Source organism: Carya illinoinensis, chromosome 1 (assembly GCF_018687715.1).
Source record: "Carya illinoinensis cultivar Pawnee chromosome 1, C.illinoinensisPawnee_v1, whole genome shotgun sequence".
Taxonomy (NCBI): Eukaryota; Viridiplantae; Streptophyta; class Magnoliopsida; order Fagales; family Juglandaceae; genus Carya; species Carya illinoinensis.
This window is the reverse complement of record NC_056752.1, coordinates 27078676-27098263: the sequence shown is the minus strand read 5'-3', so window position 1 is coordinate 27098263 and position 19588 is coordinate 27078676. Positions and strand designations below refer to the sequence as shown.

Here is a 19588-nt window from a genome sequence, read left to right as displayed (position 1 = left end):
GCGAAAAACACAAGGGAACTTGCTAGTGGCCACGTTAATCCACGGAGTACTTTGAGGAAGACGACACTCTTAGGTTCTGCTTGGCTCCAAAAAATTTTTATCTTAAAGAAAAAATTTTCATCTCATCATTACAACTTTCTCAAATCCCCATATAAAATATAATAAACAATTTAACTTTTTCTTAACTTTTTCAAATCCCAATACAATAATAATATTAAAATATAATATTTTAATATTTAATCTTAAAACTTAAAATTTTCATCTGAGAATTCTCAGTGACCAAGCAGAACCTTAGTAGCTTGGCCGAAAAGCTGGACCCAAATCTAAAGGTGAAAATAATGCCGTTTCAGCTTCAATCCTTTCTTGGATTCTCATTTTTTAGCTCAGTTTTGGTACTTCAATCTCGTCTCATTTCAACAATCTTGCAAATAGAATTTCCTATTCTCAGCATAGACAAACATCAAGTTTTCCTGGAATTTACATTTAGCGAAGAGAAAAGGCTTACGTACGGCAGGATGAACATAAATGCTGACAAAATATGTTGAAAATTTTCCTATTGATCTCTCTCCCCACACACACACACATTTGCAATAAACAAACTTAAAGAAATTAGTAATCAGAAGGTCGGTCACGACTACTGGACCTCCTCTCATGTCGATAGGAAGAATTTCTATGTTTGTGGCGCTTGTGAGAGCTCCTCTCATCTTTGCCCTCAGAACTCCTTTTGCGAGTCCTGTCTGTGCTCTTGTGATGGCGCTCTTCCCTCCGGCTAGAGCTCCAATTGTAAGAACGATCATCACGGTCCATGGAGGTGCTTTTTCCATAATGTTCTTCCCTATCCAGTGAGCTCCATTTTTTAGAGCTCTCTTCCCTATCCAGAGAGCTCCATTTTTTAGAGCTCTCTTCTCGCTCTATAGAACTCCTGCTGTGATAACGTTCTTTGCTGTCCACAGAACTTCTATCATGACTGTGTTCTTGCCCATCCCTTGTTTGAGAGCCTTCTTCCCAGTCCACTGAACTCTTCTTTCTTCTCGGGGGAGATGGGTCCTTTAACCACAGAAAATATACCAACGAACAATTAGTTCAAGGATTCATGAGTCAAGGGTTGATAATTCATTCATAGCTGCATAATTGGAAGTGACATTCCACATATCAGTAAACTCAAGACCCAAAATTCAATTGATACCTGAAAGAGTTTGGATTTCAATGTCTTAAACCATTATTGTTTGTAAAGTCGTTGAAATTGATTCTCGGAAAGAAAAATGTGCATACTACCCCGGAAACTGCATATACTCGTGAGGCTTCTTTGATTATTAGAAGCGTTTAAGACAATATGTGAATCTATAACTGAGATATTTCCATGTATGCTATTATCGATTTCCCTTTCATCTCTCCCTTCTTTTCTCTCGTGTGATCATCATGTTCTCTTGCAGCACATGTGGGTTTGGTATCTCTCTTTGAGGAGCTGTAGAGGCTAATAAGGTAAGAATACTACCTGAAAGCGTGACATGTACCTTCCTTCTGGTGGAGGTGGAATGCCAAGTCTCTTCAAATCATCAAATGGGATTGGTCGCCTGATTACATAATTCAGGATACAGTTAGTAATACCATATATGATAAGCACTCAGCAATTTAACATTTTATAGCCACAGAACATAGAATTTGACATGGATAACTGTTTTACAACCCAATTTACAACCAGCCAATGATAATGCCACTTCATAAAAAATGTTGAAGTTTGTTTAAATTTGAGGATCCCATTGGACTCGAATTTCAAAATTTATCAAAACCGCTTTCTGTTTAATACAAAATTGTAATAAAGACTCTATGTATCATCAGGTCAAAACATGTAATATTTTCAAGGTAAGATGTTGGGTTTCATCTAGATCATGCTTGAATTTCCAAGGGAAAAACTATAATTTTGGTCGGATTAAGCTTGGTGCAAATGCCTAGTGCTGTAAGTGGCTAAACCAAAGAGGAAATGTTCGAATACAATAATACTAAAACTCTCCAAGATTGGTAGAAGACATAAGGGAAACCAAAAATCTAGCAAGCTGACACAAAATTTCATGCCAAAAACATTTTTCATTGGTAATAGGCATTTTTCACTGACATGAAGTTGCTAATGGAGATAAAAGGTAGCATAAGCTTCTGCTAATTATATAACATGCAATCAAAGAAATGGGTTGGTTGGACCAAATTTAAGCAGATTCCATAAATGACCAAAATCTACACCAACTCATCCCAATATCATCAACCCTTTTACCGAGAAAAAAAATGTTATTCCAATGCATTTCCTTCTACTAAAATTCATTAGAAAATTTTGATATTCTTGAAAACACTTTGATGAGGCAGATTCAGACACCTAGCAGCTTATCTCCCAACCAAGTGGGTGGTTATCAATGTAAGCTCAAGTTAAACTTGTCAAGTCAGTTGAATATTAACTCTGCAATATGTTAACAAAATTGAAATTCTTTTTTGAAGAGTACCAAATCTCTATTAGAAAGGGGTAAAAAGTGCAACCCAAGTACACAAGAATCTATCTTTAATAATAATGCTATGGGTCATTGTGTACAAAGCTAACTTCATTTCCCACTAGTTGATGACTGGTAACACATCCTGAATGTATTACAAGTAATGCATGCATAGGTCTGAGTGAAATTAGATTGACCATGCATCCACCTAAACTTGATCCAACATTAGTCTAGTCAGTGTTTTTAAACTTGAATCCAATGCTATTGTCAGGAAAAAACAAACAAACTGAAACCCAGGCTTGCCCATTGGTTAAGTCATGCTCAAGTCAGATTGCATGTAACCTTCCCAGGTTGCAGCCTAAGATACAATAATCAGTAAACATTTATGCAAATGAGGTCCAAAAGCTAAACAAAAAGATCTGCAGCCCACATAACCCAGTGAATTTGGCTAAAGATTAGCCAACCCTAAACCTAACAATACACAAGACAAGCCATGTATACAGCTATGCAGTGGAAAAACTTTCATCTTGAAATTGGACAGAAGGTGTAAAACATCGATGCTATGCATGTACGTTATTAACCTTCTAGCAGCCTATCATCAATTTTCCTGCTCTGTGTATGCTTGATCTAAATGCTGATTGAAATTTCACTTTTCCAACTGTTCCTGAGTTCTGGCCCATCCAAATAAACTTTTACTCGAACTTTGGTCTATATCTTTGCCTACGAACACTAGCTTAAATGGCACCTCCTCACCCTATACAAGCACAATGGATGGTATGGCTGTCCACTCAAGACCTAATGGATGAATGATCAAATCGAAAAAAAAAAAAATGATGTAATACTTCTTCCTCGCTACAAGACCTGGATATGCAATTCTCTTTCACTCAACCTTTTTACTAGTAGAATTCCTAAAAATAGTATCTAACAAACTAATATAAGGCAGCAAAAATCATAGCTAAGAAAGTACAGGATGATATGACATCCAAAAGAGAAGGAAAAATAACTAAAGTACATAAAATATGGAAATTGTGCATACAGAGGAGCTCGGAATGGTTTTTCTCTGCCTCCAAATCGAAGTTGTCCTGACTCTTTCTTACCGCCAAGACCCCCTCCTGTTGAAAGAGAACAATAATTATATAGAATTACACTATAGAGGCAATGGAGTTTCAGAATTGAGAATGTAACTAACCTAACCTTCTCGGAATCCACCCTGGCATCAACCGTTGTCTGTTGCAATCAACTATAATTTCACAATCATCAATTATAGAATGATGAGCATCCTGCAAAGTAGAGTCACACAACGAAGATGATCTTTTTGTTCCCACTAGCATAACCATCACAGGCAGAGTGCAGCCAGGAGACTTCATCATATACTACTAGGCTCAATCATTGTAATAAAGAAAGTAAAAGTCATGATCCTTATATTGTACCAGATGATCCTTATAGAGATAACCATAACCCTGCATTCATATATTTGCAAATATATATTGGAAAAAGAGATAGCAACCTTCTTGCAAAGAGGGGAGAGAGAGAGAGAGAGAGAGAGAGAGAGAGAGAGAGAGAGAATGATTTATGCTTAAGATTTAAGAAACAATGCAAGAAATGCACAATACAATGTTTTTTCTCTTTCTTTCTTTTCTTGTCTTTTTTTTTGTGGCTGAGAAATGGCCCATGAATTATTTGCTACAAAAAAAAGGAAAAAAAATAAAAGAACTCCTATTAGGGAAAAATCTATGTCAAACAATGTATTTTAGATCAATTCCTTCCTCGCAATCTACAATAAATTCCTTCCTCTCAATTTTTTTAGTTAGGAGTATTCCTTATCATGATTTTTTTATATATCCATTCCTTTATTCATAAAATAATTTAATGTCATCTTGGAGATTAATTTTAAAGCTCCACATATATTAAAGTAAGACCTAGTGAATAAGAGAAAAGAACAATACCTTCAGGAAAAAGCTGCTACCGATTGTCCCTAGTATATCCTTTCATAATTTATTTCTTCTTATTTTTCTCTTCTAATATACACCGCACACGTTAAATGGGCTTCGCCTATTACATTCATTCAATAAAATTTCATTTTACTTATAAAAAAAAATATCCACCACAGACGTAGGGTCTGAAAGAGTTAGATATTTATCTCACCTACCCCACTTTTCATCTACACATATTGGTACACACTCAAGGTAGGCTCAGCCCCTCCTACCCGATATAATTAGTTTTACAAGTGTGATACCCCATGTGATAAGGATAAGAGAATGTGGTGTATGGGATCCCACATTACTTGGGAATAAAAAGTTCTTGCTCTTTATAAGGTTCCAATGGAGCTCCAATTGTATCATTGGCTACTCATTTTGGAGTAATGGCCATGTGGTTTGAGCCTTTTATTGGAGTGTTACGAATGGTATCAGAGTCTATCCCGACCAGAAATGTGGGACTTAAGCCGTGCCACTTACAATGGACTGGCCCGACAAGAACATTAGGAATTTAAGGGGGGTAAATTGTGATACCCTATATGATAAGGATAACGATAGGTGGTGTATGGGATCCCATATTGCTTGGGAATGAGAAGTTTTTACTCTTTATAAGATTTCAATGGGGCTCCAATTGTATTATTGACTAATCTTTTTTTAGTATAGGTCATGTGGTTTGAGCCTTCCATTAGGGCATTATAATTGGTATAAGAGATTATCCCAACCAGAAATGTGGAACTTGAGCCGTATCATCTACAACGGATAGGCCCGATGAGAACGTTAGGAATTTAAGGGGAGAGATTGTAACATCCCATATGATAAGAATAAGGGTAAGTGATGAATGAGATCCCACATTTCTGGGAATGAAAAGTTCTTGCTCTTTATAAGATTTCAATGGGGCTCCACTTATATCATTGACTAGTCATTTTTAGAGTATAGGTCATGTATTTTAAGCCTTCTATTGAGGGCGTTACACATATGGACCAATTGGACCAACCGAACCCATAGCTAACGATCCAATCTAGTCCAAAAAAAGGGTGCACTGAATTTTTCGGTCCGTAACCCCCCCGGTACTAGACCGGACCGATTACCCCCTAGCAACATCAAAAGATATGGGACCATAATAAAATATTTTCTCCATATTTTTTTTATAAGAAATCTTTTTTATTATTATATCAATAGGAGTAACCAAGTACACTGGACGTATACAAGAAAACACCTAGCCCATATTTTCTCCATTATAGGCAATAAAAACCAACCTAGCTCAATTAGACATGGGAAAGCGGGACACGTAAGAAATATGCAAGAATCTCATGAAGCCAGATCATGAATGAACATTAGAAAATACATTGATACTGCTCAATAAGTTACTCCCCCCATCTCCTAATAGATGAAAATTTAAAAGGGAATGCATTTTAATGAAATGAAGACTCTTCTTTAAATATCATTAGATAGACCAGACAGATGGGTTCCAATTTGAAAAACTGAGTTGAAGTTAAAAAAATGTGGTTTCAAATTTAGGGTTAATATGTATTGTTAAACGAATGAATGCTTTCATATTTTGGAAACTTTCATCTATTTTCAAAACAGAGATAGATACAAGATATCTTTAGTAATGTGTTCCAGCACCTTGTATGCACGCCGCATCTCCCTTTCAGTCTCATATTCAACAAAAGCATAACCTCGGGAAGCACCAGTAACTGAAAGACAACGTAGCATGCAGATTAGCAAGAGTTCCCTCATATGTACACAGGTTCTCTAGTGAAACAAGTCCATAAATTACCATATTATTTACTTTAGAAAAGTCTGATAAAATTTTAGAAATAATTCACATGAAATTGAATAGAAACCAAGTAGAAAAACCACACAATTATGATCATTATCCCTTTCCATCATATATATGCAAGCAGTTACCACATTTTATGCACATGTTTACAAATTGACATTGAAAGATGCCTCCAATATTCATCCTAACTTGACATTTTACCAATTAAAAACAGAACATAATAACTAGATCATTTTCAGTTAACAAGCATGATCATGTATTTAAAAGATATGAAATATTTTTTTTTTTATAAGAAGTTTATTAAATCACGTAATTAGGCAAGGAGAAAGATACCTAATTACAAGCAAACCCTGAAAAAAAAGTACAAAAGTCATTAAGACTATTCCCATCCATTACAATAACCGAAGCCCAAAGCAACAAAGTATGAAAAAAGAAAGCTCTAATCCCTTCCACCAATCATTCTCTATTCTCAAAATAGCACCCATTCCTCTCATTCCAAATACACCACAAGACAAAAAGGTACCATCTCCCAAACAATTGCCTTTTGACGATTTCCTATAATTCCTCTCCAACAAGCCAAAAAGTTCACCACCCTCTTGGGCATCACCGAAGCAATTCCCACCTTAGCAAAGACATCGTCCCACAGAACCTTCGACACATTAAAATGACGGAGAAGATGATCTGCCGATTTGCCACATCTTTTGCACATAAAGTGCCAATCCATTGCAACGGTACCACGCTTTCTCAACTTATTGATGGTAAGAATTTTCCTGTGAGAAGCCAACCACCAGAAGAAAGCCACATTAAGAGGCACCTTGCATGTCCAAATATTTTTCCAAGGAAAGGAGTCAGTAGAAGAATGTGACGCCAAGACCTTGTACAAAGATCTAACCGAGAATTTCTTATTGCCAAACTGATTCCAAAGTAATATATTCTCCCCTCCACATTTTATGTTTAAAGCATAAAGCAAGCTGCAAAATTCAGTAATGTCCCCCACTTCCCAATCCTGTACGTCTCTAATAAAGCTTACTGACCACTGTATAAATCCAGCAGTGTCATCCATGTAATTAGCCACAGAAGAACCTTTATTCGAAGCAATTCTAAAAAGAAAGAGGAAAACATTCTTCAAGGCCTAATCCCCACACCAAAAGTCATGCCAAAAACTAATCCAGTTTCCCCTGCCCACCTCAAATCTTAAATTTCTGGAGAACTCCCACACCACAGGCCTCATACTTCATTGGAGCACCAACCACCCCAAGTACACCCATACTTGGCATCAATAACAATCCTTCAAAGAGCATCCCTTCTTGATGATACCTCCACAGCCATTTCCCAAAAGTACCTTATTGAAAGTTTTCAGCTTTCTAATCCCCAAACTTCCCAATGAAAGAGGAGTGCAAATCTTACCCCACTTAAGCAAAGGGAATTTCTTCTCACTCTCCATTCTGCCCCACAAGAAAGCACGAAATATCCTTTCCATTCTATTAGCCACTTCTGCATACAAAGGAAAAAGAGATAGGCAATAGGTTGGAATATTAGGTAAGGTGCTCTTGATTAAAGTGGTAATTTGGACAAATAAATCATTTTCCAACCAGCCAATCAACACTCAAACTTCTATATAATCCCGTCCCAATTTGCCTTGGATTTATGAGGTACCCCCCAAGGAAGGCCAAGATACTTATAGGCCAAATAGAGACTTTGAAACTCAAAATATCAGCCAATTCCCCTAGATTATTGACCATACCAACAGGGATCATTTCAGACTTTGACAGGTTCACCTTTGAGCCTTGGGCTTGGGGGTATGCTCTCCACAGGTCTAAGGTTCAAATCCCCTTGGGTGCAAATAATTTCTAGGGGCCACCAGACTGGGGGATTTTCCCCTTGAATTACCCGAGGTACACTTGCGGAAAACTCCTCACCAAGGGCCTGTGCACCCCTGGGATTAGTCGAGACGCTGTTCCTAAACACCCAGTGGCAACCAAAAAAAGGTTCACCTTTAAGCCGGATATGGCTTCAAAACATAGCAGCAGTTAAACATAGCTTCAAAGATATTAAATATTCCATGTAATTTGTTAAAGTTGTGAAATATTCAATGTCAATGAAGTATTATAAAAATGATCTTATTAATTTTGGACAAATCAATATTAAACACTATATTATAAAGCACGCTTTAATTCTTAAAGTTATTAGACAACGGATATAACATTTTTTTTCCAAGTCATTCTTAATAATAGTAAATACACACAACCCATGTACATAAGAAATATCCACAAGAACACACCCTACTAAATAGAAGAGCAAAAAGAACAAAAGTCTTTAAAATCTAGAAAACTAGTAAATTGAAATGTGTTGTGGGCAGCTATTCAACTATGAAGGGAGCTGAGCAAAATGCTTTTTATCTCTAACACCATCCTCTCGCCACTCAAAGCCTCTAACATGCACTTATGCCAAATACACCACATTAAGCCCAAAGGAGCCATCCTCCAAACTTTAACATTACTATGACTAAGAAAGAGTGGTATGATTATTATGGAGTGGTGCTTTATGTGTAAGAAGAATGGTGAATCGATTGATCATCTTTTTCTTCATTGTGAGGTGGCTAGGGAGTTATGGGTAGGTATCCTTTGTAGAGCTGGGCTGAGTTGGGTTATGCCTAAGAGGGTGGTGGAAGTTTTAGCCTGCTGGAACAGAATTCACAATAACTCTCAACTGGATGAGGCATGAAGGATGATACAATTGTGCTTATTGTGGTGTTTATGGATAGAAAAGAATGACAGATGCTTCAACAACATGGAAAGAGCAGAGGGAGATATATGGAATTTCTTTGTGTCTTCTCTTTTTTAGTGGTTTTCTGCTATAGTATTGTAGGGAGAGAGTGTTCATGAGCTTTTGTTTTCTTTTCAGCTTTCTAGAATGTAATTAGGTGTCAAATCTTGTATACTTCCTGCGTACATGGGCTCCGCCTAGTATCATTACTTTTAATAAAGTCAATTACTTATTAAAAGAAATGAAATGATTGTCGGCTTCTCCAACAACTCCACAGTCATTGTGTAACACCCCGTTCCCGTAGGATAGAGACGTTACTAACAAACATAATAAAATGCCCGGTAAAAAGACTCATTACTCTGAAATACCTTATTTATTGAAAGAAACTTAATTGAAAGGATATAAATAGTCTTGAAACTTGAAACTGAATAAAGCAAAACATGAGCTAATCTTAAACAAGACTAATTATTGAAATGACATAAAAGAAACTTAATCCTTGTGTAAATGACACTTATTCATCCCTAAGTCCTTATACTAAATCTACTCCTGGCCATCCAGCTCTGCATCATCATAATCACCATCTGTGGCAATCAACATAGAAGAAAACAAAAAGACAAACAACAAAAATGAGTCGAATACTCAGTAAATAATACATCATACCGTAAAATACTATCTAGCTTAGCATAAATTTGGTTTTTAAAGCCTTATCATAACTTTCATATAACATTCATGGATTAACATGGGTGGAAACACTCATAATCATGGCAAACATGAAGCGTGAATGCATGAGTAACTTGTTTATCTTGAATTGTACTTATTTCATGGTGAACCACGCTTGAGTCCGTGGCACCACATAACTTGTCATGTAGTGAAACACGCTTGAGTCCGTGTTTCACTTAACTTGCATAACATGAAGTGAAATACGCTTGAGTCCATATTTCACTTATCCTGCTTGACGTGGAGTGAAACACGCTTAGGTCCATGTTTCACTTATCTTGCTTAACATGGAGTGAAACACGCTTGAGTCCGTGTTTCACTTATCTTGCTTGACATGGAGTGAAACACGCTTGAGTCCGTGTTTCACTTATCTTGCTTGACATGGAGTGAAACACGCTTGGGTCTGTGTTTCACTTATCTTGTTTGACATGAAGTGAAACATGCTTGGGTCCATGTTCACTTAACTTGCATGACATTGAGTGAAACACGCTTGAGTCCGTGTTTCACTTAACTTGTGGTAACCACGCTTGAGTCCGTGGTACCGTCTTAGCATAACTGTGGTAAACACGCTTGGATCCGTGTTACCTTAAAATGTTTATCTTTCTTGATGCATGATAATTTTCTTGGACTTCTTAGACTTTTCTAACATGGCATATTCTTGTACATGGCATGGCATAACATGATATATTCTTGTACATGGTATAGTATAGCATGACATGGCCTAACATGATTTAATCATTTTATGACATTTCATGGCATGCATGATCTGAGAACTAATGAACATGTCATACATGATTAGGCTATTTATTACATGGCATGCTTGACTTAAGTTATTGCATGAACAATACATGGCATATATGGTCTAAGTACTACATGAATGAAGCATGCATGATCTGGCTATTTTAATTCATAGAATACCTATCTTAAATTATTATATGATCATATCATGATTTCCATGTGATTTTTGTAACATTCAATCCATCAATCAACAATCCGTAAAAGCATAACATATATATAGGCTTACTTTCATGTAAATCATCGTAATTCATAGAAGTTCGTGAAAGCAATCTAACCTTGACTTGGCTCTTAGCGCAACGTAGATAACCATCAAAACCATATCATATTATCATACCCAATTATAATATTTACATTACGTGTACATTTATATGATCATACTATTTACCTCTTAGCGCTGCTTCAGAAATCTCACGTTGTAGCTCGTGACCTATACGAGGCACTAGACGTTACTAATCTTTCTAGAAAACGTGTCGTAGCAATCTAATTACTTAAAATCTTACCATAGAGATAATTTAATAAATAAGTAATTAATAAAAAGAATAAATATAATCATAACATAACTAAATAATTTCTAACTGACTTAACCTAAATTCTAGGTTCGTATGTTACACATTGGGCATACACTTAAACTCAAAAAGACAAAAGATTAATACCCATAACTCCTTAACCATCTTGCAATGGAGCAAAATGAGATCAATGTTTTTACTGCTTTGGTTGCACATACAACACAAATCCTATTATAACCCATCTTGTTCTCAAATTATCTATCGCAAGAATCTTTCCAATGGCTCTGGTTCAACCAAAGAATGCCACCTTCTAAGGAGCTTTATTCCTCCATACACTCTTCCAAGGAAATGAACCTTGAGTTGAGGGATGAGCACATCAGTAGGGGTGTGAACAAGTCAAATTCAAGTGAGTAGTGGGTGGTCAAACCTCGTTCATTTTAATTTTTATTCAAACACGAGTCAACCTCAAGCTGTTCATTGAGCTAGATTTGACGTTCACAAACAGCTCGTTTAATATTCGAGCAAGTTCGAACTTGTTCACAAGCTACTTCATTTAGATAAAATAGATTATCTATATTGTATTTTAAAACTTCGTCTAAAACTTTACTCTTTCCTAATATCTTTATAAACATATATCAACAATTAGATTCATGATTCAAGTAACATGTTTAGTATTACAACATGATTTGCTATAATCTCTTTGAATATTTTAAAGATGGGAGGCATGTGGGGTGGCTGGTGCTCTAATGAAGTAAGAGGGGCTTATGGTGTGAGAGTTTGGAAATTCATTCGGAATGGATGGGAAGATTTACTCGGCAATTTCAGACTTGCAAGGGGAAAGGGCATGCGAACTAGATTCTGGCACGAAATTTGGTGTGATGATGTTGCTTTGATAAACGCTTTCCCCTCTCTTTATAGGATTGCGTCAGATAAGGATGCCTCAGTGGCTAATAATATGAGCATTTCCACTTATTCCTTGCAATGGCCCATGAGAGAGCTGTACAGGATTGGGAGGTGGGAGACATTGCTGATTTTTACAGTGCGCTTTACATTCTGAAAAAACAGGCAGGAAGGGAGGGCAATTTACTTTGGACACCTACAAGGAACAAGAAATTTTCGGTCCGTTCATATTACAAGGCATTAACGACTCATTCCTCCAATGCCTTCCCTTGGAAGGGCATTTGGAGGAGCAATGTTCCCCTCAATGCTGCATTTTTCCATTGGTTGGCATCCCATGGGAAAATTCTGACTATCGACAAGCTGAGAAAGCGTGGCCGCTACATAACAGATTGGTGCTCCATGTGTAAACACAATAGTGAATCAGCAGATTACCTACTTCTTCATTGCGAAGTAATCAAGGCTTTATGGGATGAAATCTTCACTAGGCTCAATCTTGCATGGGTAATGCCTAGGAGGGTGATAGACTTATTGTCATGCTGGAGAGGAATACAGGGTAAGCGTCACATTACAGCTGTTTGGAATATGGTGCCTCTATGCTTAGTGTGGTGCACATGGAATGAAAGAAATGGTCGCTGTTTTGACAATAGGGAATGCTCTTCGGATGGTTTTAGGGCCTTTTTCTTTCATAAATTGTTGCTTTGGGCTACTTCTATTGTATTGAATGCAATGAGTTTTAATGACTTTTATGCTACTTTTTGTAAAGCATAGTTTGTAATTAGGCTCTTTCTTGTATACTCCCTATGTACTCGGGCTTTGCCTAATTACGTGGATCAATAAAATCTCTTTTACTTATCAAAAAAAAATATATAGCCCTAAGCGCATGGTAGAACGATTTGATCTCAAAGGTCCATGTTTTGGAAGGAATAAATCATATTCAACCCCCACCCCACCCCCGCGTCTCTCGTCCATACAGAATACACTTGCCAAATAATAAAGAGACTAGCTCCACCTCCCAAACATGTGCTGATCTGATAAATGAAATCTACCACTGTGGTTCGTTGTCCGAAATCTGCATAAGTTCTGCTATTGAAGCTTCCTTGCAACTAGAAATACCAGACAAACCAGGAAAACAATCTTCAAAGGCTAAATCCATAACATTAATATGTGTATTTAAAGGGAGGATCACAATCACATTTCACAAAGTAACAAGCGAAGTCACCAAAATGGAATTCCATAGTAGAAGATAATGGGAAGAAGAATAAAAAAACAAAGTGGATTTCGAGCATTATATGATGAGATATGTAATTGAATAACCAATAATTCAACTATTACAATTTGAAGATATCAATATTAGTGGTAGGGATTAGTACTCTTGAGAAGCCAAAAAAGCAAGTCTTACTTCAAGATGCAAAATACAATTCTTAAGCCAACGAGAAATGTAGAACTAAGATTTCATTAGTTGGTAAACAACTTAAATAAAGTTCAAAATAACTAAAGATATGTAACAGCATCCACATCCAGAGAATTGTTTAAGATCACATGAAGATCTTTACCAATGTGCCGGACCAAGCGCAAGTTCCTCACCCTCCCATACACGCTCATTGCCTAAAAGACCAAGACCCATATTTATTTTCTGTCGATTAGAACAAAGGAATTTTCGTTGATAACAAGAAAGTAAGATATATGCATCAACCAAATGCAGATCAAATAAATAAAATTTAGAGCGTTTTCCCAATCCGCGGAGCCCCAACAAGGAAGGTGTTAGTGCTTTATCGTTGGGTCAATAATGCTAATCCCTCTTTTTGTACTACTCCTACTCCTAAGGCGGGGAATAAACCAAGAGAATACGAATTTTCTTGGGTTATTAAGTGACACATAGCACAAACAGTCAAAACAAGATATTATTATTTTTTTAATAGGTAATAAGTAATTTTATTGAAATAAGGATGGGCATAGCCCAGGTAAACTGGTCAAAACAAGATATTATAGTAAGAAAAGACTAGATAAATACTCCGGAAATAGATAAGACTTATAAACAGACTCTTTCTCCTTTCTTTTTCCATCTAATTAAATTAAATTGGTTTATGTTCATTATAGGATAACAAGATGATCAGAATTGGAGATAATAAAAATCATTTCATCTTTTTAGTTGGAACTTTAGGTGGTTCCCTAAAAAAGATAGTGAAAAATATTATTCCTAAAGTTGAGACAGAGGAATGTATAACCCAATGCTTCCATAGATTCAATTGTGGTTTACAATTATAGCTTCCATACCTGTTTATTTTGAATCATCCCCCAGATAACTAAAAAGGAGTCAAAGGAAAGGCAGCAATTCAAATCAAGATTTAACTGGTACCCTATTTATTTTAAACTATGTTAAATAACAAAAATAAAGGTGAAATCAAGAAATCAATCTTGTATCAGATTAATTGTCTTCCTGTAGTCGGATCCTCAAGTTTTTGGAATGCTCCAAATTCTACTTGAGCATCCAAAGGTCAATACCGGCATAAACATCTCTGGTTCTAACACCATGCCAAATATGTCCAAATAACAAGAGTGGAGAAAACGAAGCATGTCCAAAAGTAAACCAACCCCTTGGAACTCCTATGAAAAACACCATCGGATTTCAACATAGCACGATCTAATTCGAAGCTTTCTCCCAATTAAGCATGTCTAGAATATGTTTTCACAGTAGCAGGATCACTATAACTGACTCCATCCAATTCCTTAGGGAGGAGCTGGTTTCTCACTCTATATGAGCTGCTTACAAATTACAGCCTCTCCTCGGGAGATGTGGCCCCTAAAACTGTTTTTTGTTACATCTCTAGAGTTGCGGCAGTATGAGCCCCCCCCCCCCCCCCCCAAAAAACAAAAAAAAACCCAAACAAACAAAAAAACCCTAAAAAGCAAAACGGGAGGCCGTAATTTGTAGGAAGTTCATACATAGCGAGAAACCAGTTCCTCCTCAAGGGAGGGCGAGCATAGCAAAGGAAGGGACCAATCCACCAATTAATGCTTGGTTAAGATAATTCATAGGCAGCACAAGATCTTGTATTCTTGTATTGCTTTTTGCTTCTTCTTTTTTTCATGTTTGATCCTTATAACTTTATTCACCATCTTTTTCTTGGTTTGAGCAAGTGGATTTGATATATGGTTGAACAATTAATTCCTTTTCCCCTTGATTTCTATTTTCTAATTTGAGAGTTTTTTATTAGAAAACTAAAAAAAAATATTTTTTTTTCCTTTCCGGTGATGCTTTTATGTTTATTAACATTTTGGTTTTTGTTTCTAGCAAAACACCAAAAAAGAAATTAGCAAGATCTGGCTACTGACCAGAGATTATGTCTATGGCTAAATATCACAAGTAGTGATCCTACAATGGGTTCAGTTGAAACCAAGGAGACTAATATGTTGGTTTAAGAATCCAAAATTTGTTTGTCCCCTATAAAGGTCAAAAGTAAGTAAAAGGAGGTGGGAGACATAACGGTAACAGAAAGTAATTAAATGTGGAGGGGTGGCTTAGTCGAATACTTTTAGTACATAAAAAAAACCAATCAAATAAAACAAAGATTCCTATTTGACTTTGTCATTCCTCAAGAATTCAACGGTGTTATTAGAGAATTTCATCTTGCACTAATATGTTTTTTTTTTATGATTTTGAGGTAGAACTTTCGTAGGCTTTATTTGTTTCAAAACGGAACATCTTTTGTATCTGAAATTTTTTCCTTAAGGAATTAACAGTTTTCTTGCATTCATATGAAACGTGAGAGGATCCAAAAAATATTTTACATGATTTGGTAGGTGCTGAACCATTCCCATCACCATAATTGAACCAGCACAAAATTGGAAACCACCACATATGATGGCCCAAACTCCTAAAACTTCACCAATGGCCTCATGACACACAAAGTAGCCCCATCCGCACCAATGACAACATCTACATCCAACATCTGCTTCTCCACTTCACCATCTTCCAAACGAAAGACGCAATGGGAAACCATGAATGTCAAAATCTCTAGGGAATGATACTCATTGTTCTTGCTCATTTTGCTCTTCTTGTTCATTTTGCTGTTGGCAGACTCATATTCAATGCAAAAGAAGCTTGTGCCAATGATCTACCTCTCACGGCCAAGGTCTCATCCTTGAAGATCTGATGTGTAGACAAGATGTCGGTATGAATCCAATGACATGACCAGAGTCGAAGTAGGATTCTTTCAGGAGGTCACCAATTGTTGGTCTTGAGGCCTAGTAACAAAGGGGAGCACATGGTTTGGACAAGTATGATAATGGATCTGAGCGGAGGTCATTCTGGTAAAAAATTAGAGTTGAGAGGAAATCAAAGCAGAGCTCTTTTTTTCTCTTTCTGAAGCATGGGAAACCCTTTCTAAGGGAAGCCAATTTCAGCTCTGACCAACTTGATTTGATTTATATTTAAGGTTGTTAGAAATTGTATGATGAGACATCCTATATAAAATTTAAAACTGGGATTTGGAAGCTTCAAAATCCCAAAGTTTAAACTTCAATGCAATTTTCAGAATGACTTTTTCATTAACCTACATCAATTTTTTATCCGAACACAAGAGGCATCCCATACTCAAGATTTTTATCCTATGCTTTATGCAATTCCATACTTTTGGGACTCTTGATACTTGCAACACTTTAGAGCATGAGGTCGAGTTCCCAGCATACTTATCAATGCTTTAGATTTTCAACTTAGCACCATGCATAAACTTTTGAGTGATCTTGAACATTCAAAGTCCATCTCTCCAACAAGGAGAGTTGACGAACGAAAAGATTTCACCTAGGTTATTGCTCTTGTACAATCGCTCAAAAATCCATACAACTACAATTGAAAAGGCAGCCCATTCTTCCGCGACATCTTCCTAGTTTGGTAAACCTCTCGCATGCGTCTATAAGCTATTAATGAGATACTTCTGATAATGTTCATTTTGGAGGTCTATGAACCAGGGTATACAGGGATTGAGCTGACCCATGGCATAACTAAAGAGTCCTCAAAGATGCATAATTAAATTAATTGAGTTCTTAGTTCAGCCTTTACTGTCTTTGATTCTACAATAAGTCTCTAATGTTCTAAGACTATAAATGTGGCAATACATGCGCCTACAGACTAAATGAGAAATGAAATTCAGCTTCTGATATTTGATTTCCATCTATAATGACCCACTCTTTCCAAACAACAAAATTATTTTTTATTCTTTATGCTTCCCTCAATTTGTTTTCTATGAACTTTCCCCACGACTGACAGAACAACGGAAAATAATACAATTTTCTCTCCTTTCCTTTGCTCTTCTAGATTTTCTGTAGTGAAAATTAAACCAAGTATTAGTATTTTCCTACATTAGGGTAAATTTAATGAACCTTCGTAAGCTTGAGAATGCAAGTATTCAAGATGAAAATTAGTTTTAAAGTCTCAAGTACCAAAACAGCTTGAAGATTTTTCTTCAAAAATAACTCCGTACTTGTATTTTTTCACTACAATTTCTTAGCAACCAAACAAACTTGAAACCAAATACTACCAATTACCTCAACACCTAACCGCTTCGCGAATGGAGCTAACATGATAATTTTAAGAGGGCTGAAAACAACTTTCTATCCGATTACAAATTTTCTCCTGCTTAGTTTTCTCGGCAGCCAAACAAACAGAAAGAAAGGGAAAGTAAAAAGCTTTGAACGCATACCTTCCGGAGAGTTTCTTCCGTGGTGAGGTGAGAGAGCCGGCCGACAAAGACGGTGCAATAAGGGTCTCCGATGACTTTGGGATCACCAAAGGGGTCATCTGCAAAAAGAGGTTTCGAGTCAGGGGTGCAAATAAGAATACGGGAATCACAGGCAAGGCAAGTGAAAATTATGAGAGAATATCGAGAGGGAATACAGAGGCCAGCGGAGGAGCAGAGATGGGCTCGGTAAACGGCGTTGTCGTGTGGGAGAATGTCGGTTCCGTCTATGCTTCCGGCCTGGATGGGATGGTACGACTCGGCGTAGAACACTGCGTTTATTTTGTTCCCACTCATTCTCTCCTCTTCAATCGACCTATTTCACAGGGTTTCTTCTTCTATTTGTTCCCACTCATTCTCTCCTCTTCAATCAACCTATTTCATAGGGTTTCTTCTTCTATTTTTAAAATTCTTTTGAAATTCTTCTTAAATTTTAAATTCTTTTATTTATTATCTATATATTAAATATTTAATAAAAAATAATAATAATAATTAAAAAAAATATGATGTGAGAAAGTTGTGTGAATAATAAAAACTTGTGTAACTTTTTTTCTTAATTTAATGTTCTCTCGTTGACATCTGAGAAATCATTTTATTTTATATAAAACAGCATAATTTTCAAAATAATATATATATATATATATATACACACTAGTAATTGCACGTTTGCTCAATTGACAAATTTTGTCAAAAAATTTCTTGTTTACGAGACATATCATACACACGAATTTTATAATGTTTATAACTATCATACAACGACTCACAAGAATCAAGTTATAACCAAGTAAAAATATTTTTAAAGTATATATTACAAGAGTGATAAGTTTCAGACGAGATATTTAAAACATTTAATTTTTTATTTAAGGAACAGCATTAACAAAGAGCACATTAAGTTTGTTTTTGAGCATGTGATGACCTGTTTTTACGTGTATTTTTATTAAAGGGTTATTTTTAATTTAATTAATATATTTGTTTATTTATTTTAAATTATTGCGTTTTAAATTAGTTTTTAATTTATTTAATATTGTGTTTTATTTATTTAGTCGTTTTACGGTTTTTTAAAATCATTTTCGGCGGATCTATTTTGGTTTCTAGAGTAAAGACTGGATCTCATTTCTTTTCCCTCATTTTTTCTTTTTCTCTTTTCTTTTTCTTTTTCTTTCTCTTTTTCCCTTTTCCTTCTTTTTCTTTTTCTTTTTCTTTTTCTTTCTTTTTCCCATTTCTCTCCCGCGCGACCCCCCCTCCCCCATGCGTCTTCTCTCTCTCTCTCTCTCTCTCTCTCTCTCTCTCTCTCTCTCTCTCTCTCTCTCTCTCTCTCTCTCTCTCCTTCATGCCGAACGCCCCTATCACCCAGACCCACAGCCGCCGGCTACCGTGCGGCACACCACCACCACCAACCTCTTCCCCTCCCTCCGGTGAACCACCCCACAAATTTCCACCGCCAACGGAGCCGCCGGAAAACCATCTTCAAGCCGAACGGCTTTTGCTCCGATCTGTCGCCGTCGCTTCACCTCCGGCTACCACCTCTTCACCACTTTATCACCTACTCCTTATTGTCCTAACCCACCCATTTCCGGCCTCTAACAGTCGCCGGAACAACTCCCACGAGCTAATTTTCTATTTGGGTATTTCAGCCCTTCAACCACCATTTTCGCCGCCACCCACGGCCAAACTCCACTTCCCTTAACTTCATAAACATCTTTAAACCATTCTCTATCAATCCCGAGCTTTGATTTGTCCCCGTTCAAAAGTGGGTATTTTACAACCCACAGCCACTGTGAAATTTCACTGTTACGTTGTTTTTCTTCTGCCGTTTGCAACGCCACGAGCTTTCTAAAAATACCATATAGCGCTATAAGTATTTTTGAAACCCTACTTTTAGATTTAAATATATTTTGCTCATTCAATAAATATTTATTGTTGGTTGGCTGAT

General features: G+C 36.5%; 1 protein-coding gene across 3 annotated transcripts; it reads right to left on the bottom strand.

Moving 5' to 3' along the window:
* Nucleotides 1-393: 393 nt before the first annotated feature.
* Nucleotides 394-18045, bottom strand: LOC122314401 (U11/U12 small nuclear ribonucleoprotein 35 kDa protein). 3 transcript variants are annotated; one of them, XM_043129958.1, is made up of 9 exons: nucleotides 17814-18045; nucleotides 17620-17717; nucleotides 13474-13525; nucleotides 6077-6147; nucleotides 3664-3754; nucleotides 3511-3586; nucleotides 1496-1574; nucleotides 872-1047; nucleotides 394-835 (listed from the first exon to the last, which is right to left on the bottom strand). In XM_043129958.1, the coding sequence occupies exons 1-9, from the start codon at nucleotides 17950-17952 to the stop codon at nucleotides 610-612; spliced, it is 1008 nt and encodes a 335-aa protein (XP_042985892.1). In that variant the 5' UTR covers nucleotides 17953-18045; the 3' UTR covers nucleotides 394-609. The 3 variants fall into 3 exon arrangements, with proteins under 3 accessions (XP_042985892.1, XP_042985883.1, XP_042985902.1); XM_043129949.1 differs by having other exon boundaries at nucleotides 394-1047; nucleotides 17814-18043; XM_043129968.1 differs by lacking the exons at nucleotides 6077-6147; nucleotides 13474-13525 and having other exon boundaries at nucleotides 394-1047; nucleotides 17814-18044.
* Nucleotides 18046-19588: the final 1543 nt, after the last annotated feature.